General features: G+C 46.2%; 3 protein-coding genes across 3 annotated transcripts; 1 reads left to right on the top strand and 2 right to left on the bottom strand.

Annotated features, from left to right (window-relative positions):
- Positions 1–9915, bottom strand: lcp1 (lymphocyte cytosolic protein 1 (L-plastin)). Its single transcript, XM_037489132.2, has 17 exons — positions 9785–9915; positions 8189–8368; positions 4675–4750; positions 4128–4276; positions 3896–4019; positions 3648–3780; positions 3328–3409; positions 3075–3240; positions 2814–2956; positions 2565–2660; positions 2104–2299; positions 1822–1900; positions 1621–1735; positions 1103–1236; positions 663–783; positions 357–481; positions 1–266 (listed from the first exon to the last, which is right to left on the bottom strand). Exons 3-17 carry the CDS (start codon positions 4739–4741, stop codon positions 134–136), a joined length of 1863 nt encoding a protein of 620 aa, XP_037345029.2. The 5' UTR covers positions 4742–4750; positions 8189–8368; positions 9785–9915; the 3' UTR covers positions 1–133.
- LOC119229047 (GDP-Man:Man(3)GlcNAc(2)-PP-Dol alpha-1,2-mannosyltransferase-like) lies at positions 9522–12911 on the top strand. Its single transcript, XM_037489140.2, has 5 exons — positions 9522–9610; positions 9832–10053; positions 10315–10517; positions 10604–11410; positions 11559–12911. The coding sequence occupies exons 1-5, from the start codon at positions 9549–9551 to the stop codon at positions 11840–11842; spliced, it is 1578 nt and encodes a 525-aa protein (XP_037345037.2). The 5' UTR covers positions 9522–9548; the 3' UTR covers positions 11843–12911.
- On the bottom strand, positions 12852–23421 carry LOC119229044 (serine/threonine-protein kinase Nek5-like). The gene is made up of 24 exons (XM_037489131.2): positions 23297–23421; positions 22561–22697; positions 22144–22240; positions 21962–22059; positions 21780–21863; positions 21024–21094; positions 20079–20165; positions 19245–19299; positions 18763–18876; positions 17838–17924; positions 17645–17735; positions 16981–17087; positions 16855–16907; positions 16546–16728; positions 15994–16072; positions 15790–15903; positions 15469–15549; positions 15277–15345; positions 14996–15082; positions 14484–14573; positions 14237–14411; positions 13943–14053; positions 13688–13805; positions 12852–13601 (listed from the first exon to the last, which is right to left on the bottom strand). The coding sequence occupies exons 2-24, from the start codon at positions 22681–22683 to the stop codon at positions 13310–13312; spliced, it is 2466 nt and encodes an 821-aa protein (XP_037345028.2). The 5' UTR covers positions 22684–22697; positions 23297–23421; the 3' UTR covers positions 12852–13309.
- Between the last annotated feature and the right edge of the window lie 1916 nt (positions 23422–25337).

A 25337-nucleotide genomic window follows, 5' to 3' on the forward strand; every position in this document is an offset into this window, starting at 1 on the left:
TTGTTGACAATAAAAAAAAAATCTGTTTATTATTTGTTTGTTACATTTGTTGAAAACGTTGTGTTTGAGTTTAAAAGCCTGGATTTAATGTACCGAGACGAGCTTTCCGGTCCCTTCAGGGTGGATGCTGTCTTTAGGCTCTCTTCATGGCGCGGGCCATGAGGCAGGCGAACACCGTCATCACCATCTTCGGTTTGACCTCCACCAGGTCCTCGGGCAGCGCGTACACCCGGGCGCCGATTTTCCGGGCCATGGAGATGGCGTACCTGTGGACACGAGAAGGACGGTTTCTGTCTCTGAAGCGTCTCTCGGGGCTTTTTGCCCACACTTCAAAGGATAAAGAAGCGAGTGAATACTTTGCATTGTTGAGTTTCTCCTCTTCAGTGAGGTCTTCTGTCTTCAGCAGGTCGTATCTGATGGATCCGGGCTGGATGGCATCGATCAAGTCCAGAACCGGCATGCTGGTGCTGATGGACCCGTCCTGCACACACACACACACACACACACAATAAAAGGCACAATATGGTAGGACATAAGCATATTGTAGATTAGTAAATCATGTCATAAAAAGGGAATGTAAAATGAAAAAAATCGATTAAATAGTAAGTGAATTATTGAATAAAGGTGGATGTTTTGTCTGCTGTCTTCCTGCGTTTCACTACCTTGAAGCTGGAGATTTTGGGTTTCCCGGCCTGTGTGAGCATGTCGTTGACCCAGGTCACGATGGTGTCGTCCGTCACCTTCTGGCCGTCGCCCAGGTCCTCCAGGATGTTCAGGGTGTACCTGAGGGGACACTCGGAGGTCAGTTCAGCCCCAGGGGAGACCCCTCAACACCTCCTTTCAAAATAAAAGCTTCACCTGCCCAGGGTGGATGCCATTTTTTTTCAAACCTGCGAAGGTATTCTTTTATATCTGAAGGATCTGCATGTAATGCTTTTAAATACAAAGATATTTTGAATCCAATGTTTTTTCCTGATGACATTTTTGAACCTAATATGTTTTTTTTTTTTTTTCTATTACATCTTTTACATGCTTTGCGTCTTTTTGGAGAACATCATTTTTTTTGTAGTATTCCGGTTTAACAAACAAAAGTGTCGTGTACCTCCTCATGAGCTGCCAGAGCAAAGCGAGGGTGAGGGTTCGATTCCCAGCGTTCAGGTCCTGACCTGCGATTCCCACCAGGGAGAATTTGGCCTCCTTCTTTCCCAGCTCCACCGCGTAGTTACAGTTCTCCAGCTGCAACGGACAGAGGGGAGAGCGTGTGTGTGTGTGTGTGTGTGTTACACACACACACACACATGCTACGGTTTCTTTCTGCCTTTTCAGTGCGTCCCGAAACCTTTAATTTGAAGCCAAGTTTCATGTTGCGAGAAAGTCACTCTTTGATGTAGAGCATTATTCTCCCACAATGCAATGCAAAAAGGACACAGAGGAGCTGTGAACAAAATGACTATCAATTGCAGCAGGTGAGACGACTCCAGAAACATCTTAAAAAAAACTAAAGTACAGCTCACATATTGAGTCATCTTCTGCGAAAGCGTGTTTTTTTACAATAACCATCCTTTGGTGATTGACCGGTTCGATTCGACCATCACACACACTTGAACTCAGCTGTCGTACCTTCTTCATGTTGCTGCCCAGTTTGGAGTAGGGGGGCTTGTTGACTTTGTCCCAGTCCACCGGGACCTTGATCTTCTCGTACAACTGGAAGATCACCAGGGCGTCGTCGATGTCCCTGTGAACGAAGCGCGCAGGTCACGTGACCGCTCGCCGTCGCGTGCGTGGCGTCGGCCGCAGCCGAAGAGCGTTAGTGTTACTCACACGTAGAGGTGGTTGACTCGAGGGTTGACCCCCAGGGAGTTCATCCAGTTCCTGAAGGTCCGCTCCTCCCTGGTTTCACCTGAAAGAACGTCAGAGTTATGAATGAAGCCTCAACTGGAGACCGCAAAAAAGGGTTCAAATGTTGTGTTTCGAGTTAAAAACAACCTCAAAAATGGAGGTTGAGTAAAATCAATAAAAAGAGGAGTATAAAAATGGAGGTTGTGCATATTTTGGAACGACGTGAGCAATAATGGATCATTCAGATCAGAGAGGTTCGCTCACCTTCGATGGAGCTCCAGTCGATGTCCTGGTTCTCTGGTTTCTTCAGAGCCGGGTACTTATTGAACAGATTGGCAACGAAGGCCAAGTTCAATTTGGGGTTGCCCCGGACGACGTCCGTCGGCATGACGAACTGGCGGCACCCGAGCCAGTCAGCCTCATCCAGCATGCACTCGGCCCGCTTCAGGTCCTCTTTCTCCTGCGGGGACGGACGACGGCGTTCACCTCAGACCACTAAACGCCTCTGATCGCTTTCAACCACTCCTGGGCTTTTTATTATTAGAACTTTCATTTTTGTTGTTGTTGTCACTAAATTAATTCCACATAAACCCGGTTGAAAAGCATGAAACAATTTGGGTTTGTACATTGCAAATGCATGATTATATTTATATTTAGGCCTTTTTTTCATGGTTATAACATTTTAATAATAGTGATTTTTGCTGAGCACAAAGAGTGTGTCTCACCCTGAGTCCCGACATGTCGATGGCGATGGGGGGGATTCCCTCCTCGTCTCCTTTGGGTGCCACCTGGTTCAGGAGGTTGTAGTAGGCCTTGGAGTCCTGAGGCACACGCAGCAGTTTGGGAGGGTTTTATTGAAGTGAATCTGACTGACTGGTTGTCATCTCATGTTTGAGATCTCATTCATATTTTAAGCAGATTGATTCTGTTGTTGACTGTAGAGAAAAAAACACGTCTCCGTGCGCGAGGGCGACCTTGATGTCGGAGCTGAAGTTGTTGATTTTGCCGCAGCCGGCCTCCTGCAGGTGAAAGTTGGCCCAGCGCAGCAGCAGCTCCTCGGGGGAAAGTTTCATCAGATCCTCCAGGCTTTCTCCGTCCCGCAGCAGAGCGATCAGGGCTGGACACCACATGGTTCACCAGTGAGCTAAACCGCATTGTGTCGCCTTCGTGGACAGAGCCAGGCGAGTTGTTGTTCAGCCTTTATGCTAAGCTAAGCTAACAGTACCGTCACGCACCTTCGTTCCTGCTGAGCTCGATGTCGGCGAACAGGCCGATCTTGATGACCTGCCACAGCAGACCCAGGACCAGGTGCTGCCGGCCCTCCTTCAGGTCCTCGGCCCCGATGTTGACCACGTGGCAGCCGATGGCCGACGACGAGTTCAGAGCCAGGTTGAGGTTCTCCTGTTGGACGGAAGGAGGCGAGGCGGGACGTTAAACGCGCGGCGCGTTCAGGGCGCGCCGTGACCTCCGACGTGTCGGGTCTCTCACCTGGATGGTGAAAGGCGTGAGCTTCTTCTTGTTGATGGTTCTCTCGTCGATGGTGTCAGGGACAGACAGGTTGATCATCTTGCTATCGAGTGAGAACACATCCATCAAACACAGCCCAGTTGATATCTTTACTCTCTAGCACGGCTCTGTGCACACCTGTTGAAAGGTGGAGGTCGATTGTTTAACCCTTGCAGGCAGCCAGGCTAGCTGTCTCCTACCGTTTCCAGTCTTTATGCTAAGCTAAGCTAAGTGGATTTGCATCTTAAAGACCACGCAGGACTAAGTCCTACAGGGAGATTTCCCCCCACAGTGAAACGTACCAGAGAACGATCCCGTCTCCCATGGCGGTGAACAGGGCGTCGCTGTCGGCGTCCATCGGCAGAACGTGACTGCAGTCGGCATCCTTCTCCAGAGCTTTATTGATCCAGTTTACGAAGGCCACCTTCTCCTCCTCTGCGGAAACAAAGTGAAATCCAGCAGCGAGTCACACACAGCCGGCAGAACTCTTTCCTGACTGAAACGGGTTTTCCTCTCTGACTTGAGGCCGCGCGCGTCGGCGCTCAGAGACCTGAGTACGAGTGCTGGGTGCCCGACTGCTCGGAGGTTCCCGCCACGTTGCGGATTCCCTCCTTTTTGTTGATGGCCTTCCTGAAGGTCTTGGCCACCTCGGTGCTCTTCAGCCCTTTGACGATCTGTCGGTCGGGGGAAAACAGAGAGCAACGATGGTTCCATGTTCACACTCTGTATTCGTCCCTTGTGACCTTTGACCCCCCCCCCCGCCGCCGCCGCCCGGGACCCACCTGGGTGAAATCGTCGAAGGTGAGCTGGTCGCTGGTCTGGGTCAGCTCTTGGACGATCTCTCTGATCCTGTAGCCCGGCAGCGCCAGGTTGGCGGCCCTGAAGAGCTCGGTGAGCTCGGCCTTGCTGATGAACCCGTTGTTGTCCACATCTAAGGGGGGTGGGGGGGGGGGGTAAGGATGAGAAAGGTCAGAGGTCGAAAGGGCGGAAACGGACAGTGACGACACATGTTGAACTTTGCAAAATGCGCATTGAACATTATTTTAGTTTTTTGTTAGTGGTTGTCTTTTTTTTGTTTTGTAAATTCTATTTTTTTTAGATGTACAGAGGAAAAGTGGACATAAAAGTGAGCTTTCTACATTACACATACATTAAAGAGCATTACTTCATTTAAGAATATAAATTATTAGTGCAAATAAAACATGTACACAAAGCTTTAACAGGGTAACGATGTGGAACAAACCAACAATTCCCACAATGCAGCCTGTTTTGGCCTGTTTCTGAGTGAGAAGAGGCCCGAGGCGCCCCCCCCCCCGTCGGCCCGCTTACCGATCTTGGCGAAGGCTTCTCTGAGATCCTCCTGCTCCTCGGCAGAGATCGGCGCCGGCGTCGTCATGTCGGGAACCTGAAGCCCAAACACAGAACAAAGCACGCCAACGTGCTCGCGTGAAAAGTCCCAAAAAGGAGGAACTTTGTTGTGATGAAAAAAAAAAAAAAAAAGCCGCTTCTGGTTCTCACTTCTGCACGCGTGCCACTTCCTGCTCGGGGCTGCGCTTCCTGCCCCCCCCGATGGAGAAGTGTTTCTTTGTTTGTCGCTGCTGTTTGTAATGAGATCTGCTCTGTCCCAGGTGACCCGACTCCGGGAGCCGCTCACCGCGCACAACTCAATTATTGATCCCAGCAGAACCGCTGCTTTTTCAAAACGCATTCGTTTTCTTTGTTTTACTTTTAGTACTTAGGGTATGCAATGAATTTGGACTTTCCCATAACATTGCACATTGACACTCATCTTTTCGCTGGATCGTGGGGTGAAAATAGCCAGAAACACTCGGCTGGAAAAGGCCCGGTATTTGCGGCCTACTGCCTTCCATAAAAAAAGTTCTGATACCAAGCGAATCCTTTTCTGACAAAGTAACTGCTGAAGCAGTAGAGGTGGTCTTCCTTTTCCTTACCCACAATGCAGCTCACTCAAAAGATATATATATATATAACATCTAATCAGACCTTTGGACAGATCGAGGCTAGCAGTTTCCCTCTGTTTACAGTCTTTATGCTAAGCTAAGCTAACCGGTCGCGTGTTGTCACAATCTTATGAGCCCCACAGGAACTATTACTTTAAAGATAATGAAGAGAAAACTAAATGGGACAACTGTCTGTCTTTATTCAGTATCATGAGGTTTCCACGTCAGTCAATTTGGGTTTTTTAAAACACTTCTGTAAGTTTTCACGTCAACTTCTTGTGTCTCAAGAAAGGAAAACGCTGCGCACAAGGAAGAGTGAAGCAATTCGGAGAAGTAGGATATCACATGACACGCTGAGCATTTTATTTCTGCCTGTGGTGATTCACTCAGCGTGTGTGTGTGTGTGTGTGTGTGTCTTTACATCCTTTTTAGGATAAATGTGATGGAGGAAGCCCTTAAACCACGCTTTAAACCACAAGGAAGAATGACTTCAACCTTTGAGAAGAGTGATGGCTCGAAGAAGAAAAGAATCCCATGACGTGAGGCCGACAACTTAAGAAGTGACGTGTGCTGCAGTGTACGTCTCAGGAGTAAGATTCATCGGACTCAAACAGCACGAAAAACGATCTTTTTCTCCTTCACTTCGCTGTGAAGTGAACCACGACCTGAAAGCTTTGGATGTGTGAGCCAATGAGAAGAGAGCAGCGTACATGACATGTGTCACTTCCTCTTCTGCCAAAGTATGAACAGCAAACAGCGTGTACTGCTTTTAAACTCTTTTACAATATAGAAGCATGTATATATATATATAGAAAATGTATTCTCCATTCTAAATTATTCTGCATATAAAGCAGAGAGGAAAACAGATCAATGGATGCTGTTTAGGACACAGTGAAAATCTACATTTGAGTCGTACGCACCTTGATCCCCATTTATTTTTAATATTTTATGGGTTGTGCTGATTCATTAAAACGCTCTGCTGGATCATTTTTACTGTTGGTTGGTTTTAGGTTTGCATAAAAGTTGGTTGGATGATTGAAGGTTACATTAAACTAAATTCACTGCAATTTGACATTATTTTCACTATTCTTTTTTAATAATTTATATAAATGTGTTCATCAAATGTCATATCTTGTCATTATTATTAGTATCATTATAGTATTTTCCAAAATCCAGAGTTCATTACCAAATCAGACGCCAAAGAAATCATCACAACTGGGAATCCAAAAACAAGTTTAACTGAAATAAATAAACCTTCGACAGGTGTGATAAACTGAAATCACACCTCTTTGCAGCAAACGTGTGAATGACTGCATCAAAGTGCAGATGATCAGAAGTCGATTGTTTCCTGTTTGGTTTCGGATAAAACTGACATTTCCTGATGAAATATATCATAAAACCTCTTACATGAAATGCTTTAATCCGTTCAAAGTCAAAGTTGGTTGCTGTTAAATGTTCGTGGACCTCCTGAAGGTCACTTCTGCTCTGCTCTTACTTTCATCAGGACGTTTAAATGCTCCGTTTAGGCTTTCAAAGTAAGAGACGACATCAAGGCTCTTTTCAAAAACATGTTTGAGGAACAAACGTTGCCTCTCTGGCGTCTAAACGTAGCGACAGCAGCCCTCGTTTGGACCTCTGTCCGTCGTGGAGAAGCAGAAATGAAACTCGGCGGCTAAAATCGACCTGTGAACCGTTTTAAACGTCCACTTCGGCTTTGCTTTTTGCTAATTTGAGTCGGATGACTCAGATTGACATTTAAAAAAGGTGCAAAACTGGAGCAACTCGTCTACTTTACATTTGCGTCCATGGCAACAAGCTTCCCCTTCTTTGCAGCCATTTGTTTGATTCTATTATCTTAACTGTCGTTCTATTGTTTTCATTGACTACTTTTGCTTGGTACCACAGTAGTTTTCTCTCCTTTTGGTCCATGAACCATGAATAATTAGGGTGGTTACGTACTTATGTTCCAACATTCTTGTACTTATTACACTTATTCGTAATTACAGTTTCTTTAGAGGTCACATTCATTTGATGGAGATTTCTATGATGATTGACAGCGTTCATGTCCCTGAGACGTTTAGTCCTGAAACCACTAATCCATTAAATCCCATTATGACTTAACCCTTTTGATAAATGTATCGTTAATTAAGAGGAAATTATAAACGGTCGTTGTTTCCAGCTTATAAAATGTGAGGATTTGTCGCTATTCGTTACTGTTGTTTTGTGGGTTTTTTAATCACAGTCTACTGAATACATTTTGTGACCATAACTATGAAAACCCAAGCCCACCCTGCCAGAAGCCCCCTGGATGACCGAGCAGCGCGGCTTCTTTCTGCTGCAGGCTTCGCACACGTGGTGCTGAACCTCCTCAGCGAGCCTCACACCTGCTTGACCTTTGACAAACTTCATTCACGGCGTCTGTAAAGTACGGAAGACCCGAGCAACGCCGCCCTGAGCTCGTGCTGGAGTCTCTGGAAGGATTTTGTAGCAGTTGAAGTGAAGCTAACCGCAAATTTCCCGTTCAGGCCGCTGCAGTGGTTTAACTTCTTCTTCTTCCCCCCCCCCCCCCCCCCCTCCCCTCCTCCCTCTGAGAGGCCTCACTGCCTCCAACTGCTTTTATCTTTTCCGTTGTGCAAGCGTGACATGATTTCAAACGCGCACAAAGATGCATTTTTAGTGTTTAGGGATTATCAAAAAAAGTAGATAAAATACAGACTGTGTAAGATTACAAACGCTCTCGGTCTCCCCAGTCTTGTTCTTTTCGTAAAAACACACGAAACAAAAGCAACTTCTCAGTCAGGTCAAAGCGATGCCTTCGGGAAACCGCCGTGGGTCCCACGGTCCCTCTGCCCCCCCCCCCCTTCCCCGCGTTTAGCCGTTACCTGAGAGGTGAGGCGAAGAGGCTGGTTTTCTCAGGGCGGGGAGGATTGTCGGTCTCTTTCAGTCTCTCTCTCTCTCTGCCTCCTCGGGGGGGTTCGTCTGGCTGCTGAGCGGCTCGCTGCTTGACAGGCGTCGCACTGAGTCGCCACCGAGAGGCAGTTCCACGACGCATCTATTCAAATCTGCGAGGAAGGAAGTGACACGCAAGTCACCAGAAACAGGAATGAAAGAGGTTATGTCTTTATATGGCAATGCACGCTGTCTGCTGTCGAAAGGTGACCACCGCGGGGGTGATGGAGACGTGCTTTACCGTTTCAGAGGAGTCGTGTGGGGGTAGGTTAAGATGTCGCAGGTTCTAAAATACTCACACGTCACATGAGGTGGGGATAGAGATTCGATCCATAATTCAGAACATCTCAATGTGCAAATGATTTATGTACAATTTAAATACAAAACTCACTGCCGGTGAGGGAGCCAATCCGTCCTGTGACCTTTAACCCAAGCAGCCAGACGGACACACGGGTAGTTTTAAATGCCAGTGGAAAGGTAGACAGAAAGGACAGGTAGAAACAGAGATGACAAGGACAAGTTGGACACAGGCACGTGGTCTGAAATACCGAACACCAAGGTATGAAAGGTCATCAGAGACAAGGAGGTAAATAGGGGTGTCAGACAGGTTGTGATGAGGAAATGCTGGTGAAATGACAAGAAAGCAAGTCAGTTAAGGGAAAGTACAAGAGAGGCAGGAGGGTGAGGCTGGACGAGAGAGAGACACAGACGGGTGGTGTCACACAACCTTGGGCAATATTTTGGTTATTTAATTCTAATGTTACAAGACATCGCTTTTTCTTTTTCATCCAATAAGCTTCCATGTGAATTAAGACAGAGAGAGAGAGAGAGAGAGAGAGAGAGAGAGAGAGAGAGTTTTACAGTTGACGGTTGCTATGACGGTTGCTAAGGAGTCTGTTGAACCGGAAGGTAAAGGTCTCCGCATTGAGACATTGTTATTTTATAATCATCGTCCCCTCAATTAATTCTAATAATTTTACAATAATTAATCAAATATCCATTTGCATTAGCTAGGCAGTAGTCTGTAAGTTACCTTAACAACGTTGACTAACGTTGACTAATATCTACAGAAATAAATATATCAGCTTGAAACCCACATTGGGTGACACATTTTTATTCAGCTGTAAACACCATTGTTTACTTATCACATACGTAACACGAATGAAATAAAATAGAAAAATGTCACGTGTCAATGACGCGCAGGTAAACAAACGCGGAGCCAATCGCAGAGAGGCAGCTCGGTAAACTGACGGATGCTTCCGGGTTTGTAACGTCAAGCGTTGTGTTGTCAAAATGGCTGGACACGAGCACCATCATCATCATCACTTCTCTCCGTGTATCTGCGATTTAATGAGGTGAGCTTCCTCTCACACAATCTCTCCATCCTTTTTGATGTTTTTAAAAGAATCCCACTGAAAAAAACCGTAACTGTGGTTAGCTAACGCTAAGACGGCTAATCGCAAAGCACAGAGTTAGCTTACGTCTTTCGGTCAAGTTCGGTTGTTTACGGTGGTGTCTCGTCTACTCACAGCCCGTTAACAGCCATCTTCCTCCTCCGCGTCCTCTTCCTCCTCAGGTTGTTGTGGTCGCTGGTCGTGCCATGCGTCTACCTCAGCCTGGTCATGACCCTCGTCCTGCTGCTGGTCCTGCTGGGGGTCCGAACGTGGCTGCAGGGCCGCCGCAAGGCCCGCCGGGCTCGGGGCGGCGGACCCGTGGTGGCGTTCTTCCACCCGTACTGCAACGCGGGAGGAGGCGGGGAGCGGGTCCTGTGGGGCGCCCTGAGGGCCCTCATGAACAGGTACACGGGATCTGCGCCTGTTCATTAATCTCCCTTCGTGCATGAACACACATATCTAGTGTTTTTAAAAAAAAAACAACAACAATAATGATCGTGTGTGTGAATGGGATCAACCCAGTGAAGCAGGTGGAGAAACTAAAGCCAGATGAGTGGAAGCTCAAGAGCAGAAAATATGATTTTTACACCACAAATTAAATATTTTAAAGCTCTACCCAAAATCAATCCCTGAAACTGATTCGATGCCGTGCCTCGTCTCCTCAGATACCCTAACGTCTCCTTTGCGGTCTACACCGGAGACCAGGGAGTGACCGGCGAGCAGATCCTGCAGGGAGCCCGACAGCGTTTCAGCATCACGCTGCCCCGACCCATCACCTTTATCTTCCTGCGCCACCGCTCGCTGGTGGAGGCCGGCTGTTACCCGCACTTCACCCTGCTGGGTCAGAGCGGCGGCTCCATGCTCCTCGGTAAGGGCGCCCCACAACGCGCCGCCGCTTGTGGCGACTCGGTAGCGATGAAGTTCAAGCACGTTAACGCTGTGTGAGTGTTGCAGGCTGCGAGGCGCTGGCGGCCTTCGTCCCCGACCTGTACGTGGACTCGATGGGCTACGCCTTCACCCTGCCCATCTTCCGTTACCTGGGGGGCTGCAAGGTGGCGAGCTACGTTCACTATCCCACCGTCAGCACCGACATGCTGTCCCTGATCAGAGAGAGGAACCCCAGGTTCAACAACGCTGACTTCATCTCCAGAAACCCCGTGCTGAGCGCAGCCAAGGTGGTCTACTACTGCTGCTTCGGCCTGCTGTACGGCCTGGCCGGCTCCTGCAGCGACGTCGTCATGGTGAACTCCACCTGGACGCTGGGACACATACTGTCTCTGTGGCGCTCCCCCAGCCGCACCAGCGTCGTCTACCCTCCCTGCGATGTCAGGGCCTTCCTGGACGTCCCGCTAGAGGTGGAGGAGGACGGGGAGGAAGTGGAGGAGGGCTGGGAGGAGCTCGGACGGGAGCTGGCTGGCGAAGCGGAAGGAGCCGGGGACAGGAAGTGCCACTCCATCGTGTCGGTGGGTCAGTTCCGACCAGAGAAGGACCACCGGCTGCAGATCCGGGCCTTCCGCAAGCTGCTGGACAGGAAGAAGGAGGAGACCGGGGGGCGGGAGTCTCTGCGGCTGGTGCTGATCGGTGGATGCAGGAACCAGGAGGACGAGGAGCGGGTGCTGATGCTGCGGGGCCTGTGCCAGGAGCTGGATGTGGCCGACCGCGTCAACTTCAAGCTCAACGTGCCCTTCGAGGAGCTGAAGAGGGAGCTGGTGGAGGCCACCATCGGTCTGCACACCATGTGGAACGAACACTTTGGGATAGGTGAGCACTTACAACCCTGCGACACAATTTCACAAAAACAGTTATTGATAAACTGTATCTGTATCTGTATGTCACATGGATGGTCTCTTTTCGACTTGTTCTAGAAAAATGTCTTGTGTATTTTATTCGCCCTCTCCCCCTCCCCCAGGTGTGGTGGAATGCATGGCGGCCGGCACCGTCGTGCTCGCCCATAAGTCTGGCGGTCCGAAGATGGACATCGTGGTTCCGTTCGAAGGAGGGCCGACGGGCTTCCTGGCCGACAGCGAGGACGGCTACGCCGCCGCCATGGAAACCATCTTGGCGCTGTCTCCGTCGGCCAGGCTGGAGGTCCGACGAAACGCCCGGCGCTCCGTGGAGCGATTCTCCGACCAAGAGTTTGACGCTTGTTTCCCCGCTGCCATGGAGACGGTGATGCTCGGACTGGAGCGCTGATTCTAACGTGTGAAAGTAGTGTCTCATTTGTCATGGTGGAATGCCCAGAGAAACAAACCCCCCCCCCCAAAAAAACATTTTAGTGACTTTGCACGTGTCCAACTCTCAACGAGTGCTCACTAAAACATGGAGAAGCAACAAAGATGAAGCTTTGCTGTGTCAGCAGAGCGCGGTAATGTTTGCAGTGACATTTACTTGCAAACTGAGAGTTCAGCGCGGTATTTTGTCCAGAACCCGTCAGACCTGCTGACCACAGAGGGAAGCTGTCAGCATGCGTTAAATTAAATGTTGCCCTTTTCTCACGTTTTATCTTGTTAGCTGGCCAGTAAGTGTTGGATTATGATTATGCTAAGCTAGCAGTTCCCCCCCCCCCATATTCCAGTCTGTGTGCTGAGCCGAGCCAAACAGATCTGCAGATAAAGCTACATGAATCTTCTCAGCTTATTTAAGATGAAGTAGTTACATTCCAAACTGCTTTTTACTGAAGGCCATTTGTGTTTTCTAGCGTGGAAATGAGTTATATCAAGTTAATACTGGTGTCACTTTAATCCGCTTTCATCTATTTTCCAGTTAGGGACTTAAGGGGTTTGCGATGAGGGTTTTTTTGTGACAAAGTTAACAAAAACAAAGACTTTTCTGTTTCTGTGCACATCGACAAAGCACTTAAAAGGGTTTGGGTTCATGATGAGGACCAAATCTCTCTCTCTCTCTCTCTCTCCTTGACATTTTGTTTCACTTCCTACATTCCTGCTTGTAATGAGTTCAAAAAATATATACGGTGTGAAATATTACAATTTTATTAAGAGGCATTATTAAATATTTAAGTATTTCCATGTACAGAAGATTAAATTCCACTTAATCAATACTGCAATAAAAGCAAGCACCAAACTCTTTGTAGAAACTGCTTGTTTGTGCTGCCGACTTGTGGCAGGAGACAGTTAAAGGTACAAATCACACATTACATTTTAGAATAACGATAAATCTAGGAAAAGAACAAGAAAAACAATAAATCACAAACAATATCTCAATTTGAAATAAACTACAGTTTGAAAATGACTGCCTTTCTCTTTTTTTTAATAATAGAAAATTGTTGGTGTATTTGTACTTTTATCTTCAGTAGGAACCAATTGGTGGACTTACACATTTTTGTGGGATTTGTTGAAAGTAAATAATATCACATAAAAACAACTTTTAATAAATTATCTGATCTCACCTCTTGTTCTTCAGCGTTAAATTGCTTAAATGAATAAGGATTTCAACCAGCTGCTTATCTTCTTTTACCAATTAAGTATTTCACTCAACAGCAGTGGATGGAAATGCTGATTCACTTTCCTGGACATTTGGTAAGAAATTGCACTAAATTTGGATGCCTTGACCTTTCACCGTCCTTCAAGCGTGGATCGTGAGAAGAGCTTCAAACCCCTTCGGACCCAGTTGGATGGTAACAAATATAAGACACTTCATGTTTCAGTAACTGCTGCCTTGTTTACCAGCGCTCGCCGGCTGCTGCTCGTTCAGAGCCGCGTCATCGCCTGAGCGCTCGGACTCACCCCCACGTTCTCCGGCCTCGGGCGAGACGGCGTCCGCACGAGCAGCCGTGACGCGCTGCCGGTTCCGTTGAGGTTCCGCGGCGCTCACTTCTTCAAGTCCAGCCTCGTTCATCCCGTCCTCGACCCAGCTTCCCTCCTCCATCACAAACAGGTTCTTCATGGAGTCTGACACCGCTTCCCTCAGCTCGTCCTCCGACTCCTCAAAGTTGCTGAGGAGCAGAAGTAAAAAGGTCGATCTGCTCTTTGGTTCCTGAGCGTGTGCAAGAGTTACAGAACAGAAAGCGATGTTACTTACGTGTCGTCGTCGTCTGACCTCGGCTCCAGACGATCTTCATCCATCTCCAAATCGGAGTCCTCCTCCTCCTCCTCCTCCTCCTCCTTCCTCTCCTCTTCTGCTCTGTCCTCCTCTGGCTCTGAGTGAGAGTGAACACAGTTCCGTAAATCAATTATTTTTTATTCATGTGGTTTTGATGAAGAACCGGGTTGTAAGATAAGATCGTTCTAAGGATCGTTCACTGGTATCTCTGTGCTGAGCGGTCAGGTGTCTGACCTGCGTCCACTGAGTCCAGAGTTGATGATGTGAGTTTGGCGTGAGCGAGAGCGTTCAGCAGGGTGTCTGGGGGGTCGGCGGCCCACAGTCTGCGACCGGCCGCCTCCTCATCTGAGCACAAGGATGTCAAACCATTAAAAACTGCATTAAAACCAAGTCATGTCAGACATGCACCATGTCACGGAGAACTATAGAGAGAAGAGCTGAGCAGATGTCCTGCTTTTACCACAAACTAATAATTACGATTAAACTAAAAGGTACAACGCGGGACGTTTTGGGACAGGTGTACGGCACCTTGTTCAGCCTCGGCAGCGCTTCTGTGGGCAGGGGTCACCTCCATGTGGGCAAGCGCCTCCATCAAAGTCTGTGGAGTCCTCTGACTCCACCCCCTCCTCTCCTCTGACCAATCTCTGAGCTTCAGCTCCTCCCCCTCCTGGAAGCTCAGAGTCTGGTTCAGAGGGTCCACTTCCTGATGGGGAATTCGGGACAGAATGAGAATGAGTCAGAGTGATGAAGAGGGAAAGAGAGAGATGCCACTTACCTCTGCCTTTATTGGACTTCCAGCAGCCTTTCCCTCCTCTTTCTCCTTCTCAGCGTCCTCATCCAACCGGATCTCAAACATGATTCCTTTCTGCAGTAAAACCACAATGAAACTCGTCTTTTTTGGCCGCTTTGTTCTGTTTTCAAAATCAAGAACACATGATGAGGCCAAAAAATAGTTTATCAATAAAATAACAGATTCATGGTCTTTTTGTCCTTTTGTGCATTTTAATTACAGAATACACACATTGCATGAGGAACGGTGATAGAATTGCAAAAGGAAACCAGCCGCACACTTATTCCAACTGACACCAGTTGAAAGAGAGCAGATGTTCGTCACCATGGTGCTGTTAAATCTAAAGGGATCATCCTCTGAGAGCAGGAATATCCACAGCTGCACCTCACATCTAGGAGGATATTTAGATGTTCAATACTTAATGATTTTGGATTTGAGCCCCGTGATTTGAAGCTTTCGCGTTAGGACCTGAGTGTCTGAGTTGAATATTTAGTCACCTTGTCTCCGTGCTTCCTCTTCTGATCTCTGTTGTCCTCTCTGATCTCTCTGAGAGCTGCTTCCACGTCCTGCAGGAGGACACCAGGCTGTGGGACGAACGTAAACGTTGTTGTTTATTCTGGAATGAACTGTGATATTTTAACCACTGAAGAGTAGCAGGACGATGATGTCACAGTTAAAGAAATCCAAATCTGGAGTGTTTCTTCGCTGTTATTTTTTATTTATTGAGTTTGTTCACTAACTGGAGCATAAAAAGCGCAAAGGCTCATGGGAAATTTACCTGTGCAGGGGGAGCTCTCTGCTTCTGTTTCTCCACCACAAAGGTCACATGTTTGTTTTGTTGCTGAGGCTGGCACGTGATGAAAATACATTAGTTTATAAGTAATGTCGGATCAAATGTACATTCACAAAGACACAGTTCCTGACGTGGTCACGTTATTGACTGAATTACAAACTTCAGCGTTCTGTGTACCTCCACTTCAGGTCTCAGCCTCATCTGTCTCATCTCCTGGTGATACTCCTGTCTGATGAGATGCAGCTGTCGCAGGTACTCCTTCAAAAACACACACACACACACACACAAAGGGACGTAAACTACACACTCAGGTCTGTTCATAGATTAACATTTTACAATTCTTGCATGAATGTAGCTGCCTTCAGTCTCTGGGAAGCCGGGGTGTGGTTCAAAACTACGCAGAAGAAGTTGTATATTTCTATATTTCTATTTTTTCCCAAGATTTCTGTAAAAAGACCCTTTTATTCCAGCCCATTTTCCTTCTTTTTTTCTTCCCACCTGCTGTCCCTCCTGCCTCTTCTCCTGAGGTGCAGGTAGATGTTCAGGTTGCACTTCCTGCTCCTGACCGCCGGGCTTCCTGTTTTTGCTCTCAGCTGTGCACGGACGCAGACCCTGACACTCAGAGAGTAAAAGTCTGTTAGAGCAGGGGGGGGTTTGGTCTCTTTCCACTACTAAGGCGTGACAGAAGGAGCTCCGTCCTACCAGCTGTTTCTCTGCCCTCAGCTTGTACTGGTTGGCCTCGTGTCTCCTCTGCAGGTATTCGTCACGAGCTGCAGCCACACTGGCAGACGGCCGAGGGGTCGGAAACAGACACAGAATGAAAGGAGTCCTCGTGAAAAACACACACATCACCCCCAATTAAATATGTCCCAAACACAAAATCTGCTTCAAACAAACGAGCTTAAGCAAACGGTTGAATTAGGGTTACAGCATGTTGCGAATGAATGTACTTAAGCAGCTACATGCTTAGCTTAGCGTAGCGTAAAGGCTGGAAACAAAGGTACCGTAGCCTGGCTCCGTATCGATTTGTGTGATATTCTGTTGTAAATTGATTGACAGTAGATTGATGGACAGTTGTCCTTTTTGGTATTTGAGGTCATTTTTTATGAAGTAGCCGAAACAAACCAAGCAGTTGGAACACATCCGCTTGGGTTCTGGGACGTTCACAGGAAAAATCCTGTGAGAAAATAGTCCACAAACCAACCGATGGTGAATATAGCAGCGAGCTGCAGCCCTGAGTGCATGAACACTCACAGCTGGTGTGGTTCCACAGTGTGTTCTTCACATCGCTCCTTCTCTCGCTCCTGAGGTAGTGGAGGAGGAGGAGGAGGAGGAGGAGGAGGAGGAAGAAGGGCGTCTTCCTTGTTCCTCCTCTGAAAGGCGTCCAGCTGGGCGTAGTGGTGCTGGTAATGGCCGACCGGCTGCTGCCCATTAAACCTGCATCCGTGATAGTTTTAGGTCAGAGCTCATTCAGGAGTCACAACACTACAGACAGCTGAGCAGGATTTCCTTTCACGGGAGAAAGAAAGAGCTTCATTTTCAGATCCAGGCGGCCTCATTCACCTTCGGCTGGGCCGCCCTTCATCTTCCTCGTCTGCGGCTCTTTGATGAAAAGGCTGCAATCATTGTTAAATGAGGTATTAGGCATCTGAGATGTGGAAATACTTTGGCGTTGTTAGTAGGGCTCACTTTGTAGTGGGCAGGAGCGTGGACTCTGAGAGGGACGTTCCAGTCGGGCTTAGTGAGCTGCTTCTTCCCTCTTGGCCGCTCTGCTGCTCCAGACTTCTGTTTCTTCTCTTTTTTATGACAGTAAAAAAGTTTACAAAGCATGTAGACAAAGTGTTATAGATAATGGTGTGACTTTGAATAGTCTCCTCTCGGTGACAAATATTTAGTCTAGTACTCTGCTTAAGTGCAAACTGAAGTTACATGTTTTTTTTCTACATGGATGTATTTTGCCGGGTTAGTACTGCTCTTCCTGCTCCTGTTTCTTCTCTTCAATCTACACATTTTGAATGAGACTTTTAAGTTGCCATAAAACACATGCAAAACGTGTGATGAAATCGTATGAGGCGAAGGATAAGCCGTGAGAAAAAAGCAGAAACAGGCACTCCCTCAACGGCTCCAATCGGGAGGAGAGAATTGTGTTTTTCTTTTAATTCATCGGACGTGTTGAAGGGAGGCGGCTCGAGCCGAGCCAACAGAAACAACACCTCATCACACTGAAGTGGTGTCGCTGTCGGACCACTCGGTGGCGCCGGAATGCAGATCTTATGAGAAAGCGACGCCGCCTCAGCCCCAGCTGCTCAGCTCCTGTCACTGCTGATGTGGGTGTCGTTGTCCGTTATCTTACCTGCGGCTCCTGCTCGTGTTTTAACAGGCTGAGACGCTCCTGCTCTGCTGTTCTGATGCAGCACCGTGTGGCTGAACTCCTCCTGCAGCACCTGCACGCACACACACGCACACACACACACCTCTGTGTTGTTTTTCACCTCCTACTTAGCAAGAAATAATGGCTGCATAGATACACGTATCGATTTCGTTACCTGTGGATCCAGGTGTTTGCTGATGTGCTTCTCCAGGAAGGGACGCTTGAGGAGGGAGCTGACCGAGGGACGGTCCCGCGGGTTGACCTGACGTGTTTATATGTATGAATAAAATGAAAGTGAAGACACTGAAGAGCAGCACTTTTCAAACTGTCCAATTAATTCATTGGTATTATTTTCCTCTAATAACAAAAGATACTTTTCCAACAGTATCACTCACATTTTCCCAATAAAACACACAACTAGGAAAAACCAACCACTTAATAATGACTATGAGGACTTATTGTAAGTCGCTTTGGATAAAAGCGTCAGCTAAATGACATCTAATGTAATGACAACAACTAAACATGTAACAAACTCAAATTGTTGACACATTCTATGTTAAGAGACATTCTCTTTCTTTATATTATAAGTTTACTATAGTATGTAGCATAGTATGTTTACAGTGTCTGCAGACAATTGAAGCTTCCTTTTGTGCAACTCAGGGGGATTTCCTGAACTACTCCTCATACAGTTTCCTGATTCTGATACACACACTTTCTTCTTTAAAGAAACTTGTTTTGCAGATTAAAATGGGTTATCTCAGACGACCCTTTCAGTAAACTAACTTTGGTAATCTCTATTGTATTGACTTCATGAAAATAAATAAACATAGGGTTAAAACTCTCCAACACATCATACTCCCACACTGTGAGCTGTATTCCAGGACTCTAGTTTGACTTTCTGTTGAAGTCATTAGGGAGAAAGCCAGAGTCAGCAGTGTGTGAAACCACTGACTCCACCATTTAATTAAGTTACAAGTTGTGTCATTGACGTCTAGGGGTTTAGCTCCATCTACTGATATGTCGTCTATGCTAACCTAAGGATTGGCGTACTTCATATCCACACACTGCAAGGTGAGTCACATGTGCGGGAGTGTCGTGACCTTGAAGAGCTGGGTGACCAGCAGGCGAAGGTCGTGGGAGTAGTGGCTTGGTGCCGGATTATAGCTCCCTCTGCAAATTCTTCCGACCAGCTGCCGCAGACTGCTGCCGTCGAACTTCAGAATACAAACACACAGTTGAATCATTGAATACTGATGGTCAGTCCCTCAAATATTTAGAATCGGAATCTGCTTTATTTGAGCAGTTTTATATACCTATATATAAATATATATACAACAATGAAGAGTAGAGAGGTGCAGCAAAGGTGCCTGACTAGATTTGAACCGGTTATGTTGTTGTTTATGATCAGCATCTTAACCACTACTTTCTTGACCTTTTAGAGACTTAAGAATCAAAGCAATAATCAATACAATAATGTGCTGATTAAAATATAATGAATACAATCCTTTATTGCAGCATTACTTTTGTTTCTGTGTAAGAGCGCAGCTGTTTGTGTGGGTGTGCTGGTTGTGGTGCAACTCACTGGATGCCTCAAGGTGCAGAGTTCATACAGGACGCAACCCAGAGACCAGACATCCCTGCAGAGAAGACACACACACACACACACACACACACACGTAGCATTAGGAAGGATAATAAACGCAATCTGATGTATTCATCTGTAATAATTTCGGAACTCCTTGCTTTGTTGTATCCCCCCCCCCCAGATGTGTTCCTCATGTTTTGAAGCCTGAGAGGATCAGGGGTGGTATTTATGAAGTAAACACGAAGCGCCATTAGTGCTTCTTGTGTAACACTAATGCCGCGGCTGAAGTCACAAACGCCAGAAACAAAACCGTGATGGGAAAACCCGGAACAGAGAAGTCTCTAATCAGAGCGAAGCAGACTTTTCATTTCTGCAGTCACATAAAAGTTTTCTTTTTTTGGGGGGGGCCAAGAAAAAATAATGCATGTGCGTTGTGCATTGTGAGGAACTAGGATCTCTTTGTCCTTTGTCCTTAGACTTAAGTTCGGGTGAAGGTTGGGCTCAGAGGCTCAGCCGTGGATCATGCAGTGCAGCGATCCACACCAAACCCATAAGTGTGTGGGAAAGAGGAAGTCACTTTGACCTCTGTTTCAAAAACAGATTTCAGAGAAGAACAGTGAACCGATCTGAATACGCAGAAGAGAGAGGGGGGGGGGGGGGGGGGAAACGATAATGATCACTTCTTTCCTCTTAGTGAGCATGTGTGCGTGTTTGTACTGCATTAGAAATACGCAGTGTGAATTGCATACTAACCATAGTCTGCTATGTAGGCGTTTAGGGTGTTAGAATGAAAGACATGTCAAATAAAACCCGGCTCGGTTCCGAACGTACGTCTTGTTGTTGTAGGGTCGACTCTCGCAGATCTCCGGTGAGAGGTAGTACGGCGTCCCGACACAGGTCCGGGCCAGCTCCATGGTGCTGCACAGCCACACGTCACAGACACAAATGTGAAATCGCACGCATGTAGAAATGACAAAATGGCCATTTAGGTGTCCTGCAAAGAATAAGACCGATGGTTCAATGCCGGAGTGGCTGGTTGTGACTAAGCAATCTCCCACTGTGCCACTTTTTCTCCCTGATTGGCTAGAAGTCGTGGTCAGCTTGGGTCGGCTCGGTGAGGTTTGCTTACTGTAGAGGAGCAGAGAGCGAGAGGGTCACGTCCTCGTCCTGGAAGGAAGACAAGTGGCGCTCCCAGTGTTTGCTGCTCGCAGCGTTATCGGCGCTCCTGATTCAATGTGACATCAAGAGATGCTGGTGCATCGATGCCAGAGCAACATTTAACTGTTATGGCTGGTCGAGGTCGAGCTACTTTCAACTGCTTTATACGGTCCCATAGTTCAGGCCAGTGGTTCTCAACCTACGGGGCGGAAACCTCCAAATGTTCAACAGATAAATCTGAGGGGCGTGAGTGGATTAATGGGAGAGAAAGTAGCTGGACTTTTCTTTCCTCTTTGTGTGTAATATTCCTATTTGAACAGTTATTTTTTGGAGGAACTGACAACAACTCAGAACAATGTGAAACATAGCAAAGGGACCTAATGGGACACTGCTTAATGTTGTCTGAAATGGTATTGACATACAAAGAGCTTCCATCCTGCAAGCTGGTCTTTTTTTCCACAACACATTTTTAGATGTCCTGGTTGACAGTTTGAGGAATGATAATGACTTGTTTGGAGCTCTTCCATGTGTTACTGGGCGCTGAGGGTTAAACAGCTGCACTGTGTGTGTGTGTGTGCGCGCGCTCGGTGCGTCCTGGTGAGGATGACACTGACTTACTTATTCAACATTCTTGCAATTCCAAAGTCCCCCAGCTTTGCTTTCATCCCCCGGTTGGTTAGGAAGATATTCTGTAGCAGAGAGAGAGCAGGAATGAAAGCATGTCTGTGTTCCAGTAGAGGAACGGTGTGTGTGTGTGTGTGTGTGTGTGAGGAAACAGATACGATTGATGAAAGATAGTGATGTTTGTGAGTCTGTGGTATTATTTTTGGAGTTGGCATACAGCGAGTTCTTTGTTCAAGACAAAGCTGATAATTCAGCTTCACAATCCTCCGAACTGTGCGATGAGAATACTCGTTGATTAAAAAGTGTGCCCTTTGTGGATAATGTTGTTTATTATGTACACGTTTTACTAGAGATGCATGATGACACAGGAATTCGTTGGATCAGTGTGCATCTTTTATGATTTTTAAACGATGTTTATACAGCACAGTGCAGACAAAAACGACAAAGAGAAAACAATGAGTCTCATGCAGGACCATTTTTGTCTTCTCATTCCTTTTATCTGTGAGCATTATTCTTATGAGAGTTTCAAGTTAGATTAACGTTCATAACTGCACAAACTGTTTTAATTAGACTAAAGTCTCAGTCAGATCCACTGAGCTCAGTCTATTTCATAAAGAACCACACCTTCACTTGAAAGTGTGTTTGTGTGAGGAAGTTTCTACCCGTCAACCTTCTGCTCCCTCGGCCCTCACGCCGCTCAACGTGCAACGTGCTGCCTCTGAACGCGAATGATGGCGTGAAGTCAGGTACCTGCGCTTTGATGTCTCTGTGGAGGATCTTCCTGTCGTGGATGTGTTTGAGGCCGAGGCAGATCTGAACGAACCAGTCCACGACCTGGAGAGCACGCGGCTCAGCGTTAACTCCAATTAGCATTGTTTTAACAGAACAGAAACGTGGAGGGTCCCCTCAGCCCTCCAGAGGCCAGAGGTCACCTGCTGCTCAGAGAAGAAGACTCCCCTCTGCATGTTGATCTTCTTCATCAGATCTCCTCCGTCACAGTACTCCATCACTATAAACAGGCTGCCCTTCTCTAAACACACACACACACAGCAAACAGTGTGTACATTGTGAGCACAAAGACACGGCTACGTTTTCTCTATGAAGTTGCACTCACCTTGGAATGAACCGAAGAAGGCCACGATGTTCGGGTGTTTCATCTTGGACAGCAATGTCACTTCCTTCTTGGACGATTCTTTTTCCCTCGCTGACATCTGAGCAGAGGACGCAAATTTAATTCAAAACGTGTGTGGAGTAACACTAACGTGAAAACCGCAAGGCTCAACAACTCGTTTTGAACATCAAACCCTCGTGTTTGTCAGGACTTTGGATTTCTTTAATATTTTGCGATGGCGACATAAATTCCTCTGTGGAACTTTCTAGAAAACAAATATCTACTTGCTTTGAGGCAATCACTGCTCATTTCAACCGTAGATTCTAAAAACAGTTTAATCCTTCCGCGTTCCGGCATCAGCTGTGGTATTGAAAACCTCAGTGTGCTGCAGGTTGTTGGTGAGAACCCATTTTTTTTTACCTTTCTGAGGTTGATCTGTTTGACCACACGGGGTCCGTCTCCACCTCCCACTTTGCCCCTAACGAGGAAGGCTTTACCAAACGCACCCTCTCCAATCTGACGGATGACCTCATAGTTGTTCATGGCGGATGGAAGACCTGCGACAAGAAACACGTCGTCCTCTTCTTACATGTCAAATGCTTTAGTTGCTTTCATTGAACATTATAAAGGCTATGTGCCTAGTTGCTAGAATACTTTTTTTTAGAAATTATTAAATGTGTTAAAATGTGTTGTCAGTACATTATCAGTGGAAGCTAATAACTTTTTATGATACTGATTAGTTTAACAGTAGAACATCATCATTTAACAAGATAAGAAGATTTATTTTTGTGTCTGAAATATAAACTCTAAAAACGGCAGCTAGCGTAAAAGTAAAGCTAAGTTACAGCTGTTAGATGATTGCAGTGATGTAAATAGTTCAGTGTTATGGTAAATATCCAGTAGGGTTGAAGCGTAAAGTTCTATAGCCAGTCACTTTCCACCCACGTGATGAATGTGCGCCCACAGTTTGTGTTATCCGGTAAATTCTAGACAATTCAACGACTAAATGCTCAAGGGCCGGCGGAAAGAGAGCGTTGCCATGGAGACGGATGCAGGCTACCAACTTAGCTTCCATGCTAACGCAAGTTGAGTTTCGGCAATAGAAAAAAACGTTTTTTTTCCCAATTGCGGGGCATATAATGACAGATATTCTTACCCTCTACAGAGTTGTCTTGTTCTGAGGAGTCACATAGTGAGATGGCAACGGGTTTAAATTACGTTAGAGCCTTCAGTCTGACTACTGTCAAAAGCACACTGTGCCAAATAGAGCAAAGTGCTAGGGGGAAACGCATGGCATGATGGGAGTTGTAGTCACGGTAGTTTGATAAACTAGTCCAGTGGTTCTCAAACTATGGGGCGCGGAGGTATTACAGGTGGGTCGCGAGGGGCTAGGGGGAAATGTAGATTTTGAATAAAATAATTAAAATATTATTATTATTGTATTATTTTATTTATAACCCTTTATTAATTTCACATGGGGAAATTATTCTCTGCATTTTACCCAGTCATTAAGGAGCAGTGTGCTGCTGTGAAGGACTGGGAATTCAGTGTCTTGCTCAAGGACACTGAGACACTGAGAGAACACGGATCGAACCACACTGTTAAACATCACGGCCATGTTTACTTATGTCCACTTACTTCTCTTTGACTCAAACTCCGTCAGAAAAAGTTTGAGAACCACTGAACTAGTCCCTCGTATTTGGATTGATTTTTCTATTTTTTTAGACTGTTTATAATTTGTTATTGAGTTACATAAACTTTGAATTCATAAGAGACACTTTAATTACCATAATTTACTATGAAAGCCCAGTCACTATCGAGCATTTCGATCATCAATTCTAAAAAATAACGTTTTACTGCTGTCCTTATATATTTATATAAAGTATATTTTGAAACACACTGTCAATCAATTCACATAATGAAGCGCTCTCTGTGACGGCCTCATAAAGTGATAAGACGCAGGTCACTGCCTAAAAGGCCTTCGTGCTAGAAACCTTTATACCGTCTCTCGTTTCCGACAATCTGCAGTCACCCCTCTCCTGTCCACTCTGTAATCAGAACCAGAGGCTCAGCAGCGAACTGCAACGACACGATCCTCATTTAAATCCCTATTCTGGCTGCAGAAGTTCGGTGGTTACAGATCATGTTGCCGTTGTCATATTTTAGCCATCACGCCCCCCGAGTGATATGCCAGGAATCCATCGTGTGTGTGTGCGTTTGTGCGAAGTTATTCATGGTGCACTGTATGTCACTCTATCTAAAAGAGAGAGGTGGAAATTTAGTGTCAGCGCATTCTACTGGATATTTTCCTTATTAATACATTAATACATATTTAGTTGTGATAAGCCAGGCTCACGGCATCTTGAAACTATGTCTGCACTGAACACACAGACGTGAAACCGATATTCCTCTCACCTTAGTGGAGGACAGAGACTTAACAAAGTCATTTTTAAGAGTCTGCCTTTAGCACACAGCTCTTACCTTTCCAATTAACAGCTTCATCCACACTCCCACTGCAAACACACACACACACACACACACACACACACACACACACACACACACACACAAAGAACACCAAATAAAGTTTAGAACATTCTATTTATTTATGAGGCAATGCACTTTCTTCTGTGGTGAACGGAGGGCGTAGATAAATAAATAGTTGCTCTCAGTAGTAGATCCTTTAATGACATTTTGTGCCAAATTATTCAGTTTGATGTGATGGTTGTGCTTCAGGCAAAGTTTGAGCTTCACCCCAATGGTTTGAATTCATCCTCTGGAGACCATGAATGAAGGAACAAAAAGCAGAAGATCCATCTAATAGTAGTCAAGGTGTTTCAGAAGAATCTTAAATCAATGCAACTTTAAAATGCTTCATAACAAGTTAACGTTAACAGCAAATGTGTGTACAGCAATGCAAAGGATCCAGAAACGTAACAGCAATCAGATGAATGTACACGTATCATTACGTTTGAGTACTAGTGCAAGTACAGTAACTAAATGTCCCGCACAGATTATTATTTTTTTTATGTTGTGTTTTATCTAATTTCTGTCATGGATTCATAGTGAAGAGCAATAAAACACTCAAAAGAATGATATATTTTTATCAGAGCGCTGTGAACGACCTTCTCTCTGATCCCTCAAGGTGACGCGCCCCCGCTAACCACCTGGCTCATTTCCCATGATCCCCCTGGGCG

This window comes from Pungitius pungitius, chromosome 10, assembly GCF_949316345.1.
Source record: "Pungitius pungitius chromosome 10, fPunPun2.1, whole genome shotgun sequence".
Lineage (NCBI taxonomy): Eukaryota > Metazoa > Chordata > Actinopteri > Perciformes > Gasterosteidae > Pungitius > Pungitius pungitius.

Bases quoted from the DNA above. Each gene is read 5' to 3' on its own strand.
- lcp1 (XM_037489132.2), bottom strand. From the start codon at position 4,741: ATGACGACGCCGGCGCCGATCTCTGCCGAGGAGCAGGAGGATCTCAGA. The intron at 4,277-4,674 runs GTAAGCGGGCCG...CACCCCCCTTAG, and splicing joins AGAAGCCTTCGCCAAGATCG to ATGTGGACAACAACGGGTTC. The intron at 784-1,102 runs GTACACGACACT...GTGTCCCCTCAG, and splicing joins CTCTGGCAGCTCATGAGGAG to GTACACCCTGAACATCCTGG.
- LOC119229044 (XM_037489131.2), bottom strand. From the start codon at position 22,683: ATGAACAACTATGAGGTCATCCGTCAGATTGGAGAGGGTGCGTTTGGT. The intron at 17,925-18,762 runs GTCACGACACTC...TAAACACGTCAG, and splicing joins TGGTCACCCAGCTCTTCAAG to GTCAACCCGCGGGACCGTCC. The intron at 13,806-13,942 runs GTCAGACACCTG...ACTCTCACTCAG, and splicing joins TCTGGACTCAGTGGACGCAG to AGCCAGAGGAGGACAGAGCA.
- LOC119229047 (XM_037489140.2), top strand. From the start codon at position 9,549: ATGGCTGGACACGAGCACCATCATCATCATCACTTCTCTCCGTGTATC. The intron at 9,611-9,831 runs GTGAGCTTCCTC...CTTCCTCCTCAG, and splicing joins TGTATCTGCGATTTAATGAG to GTTGTTGTGGTCGCTGGTCG. The intron at 11,411-11,558 runs GTGAGCACTTAC...CCCCTCCCCCAG, and splicing joins GAACGAACACTTTGGGATAG to GTGTGGTGGAATGCATGGCG.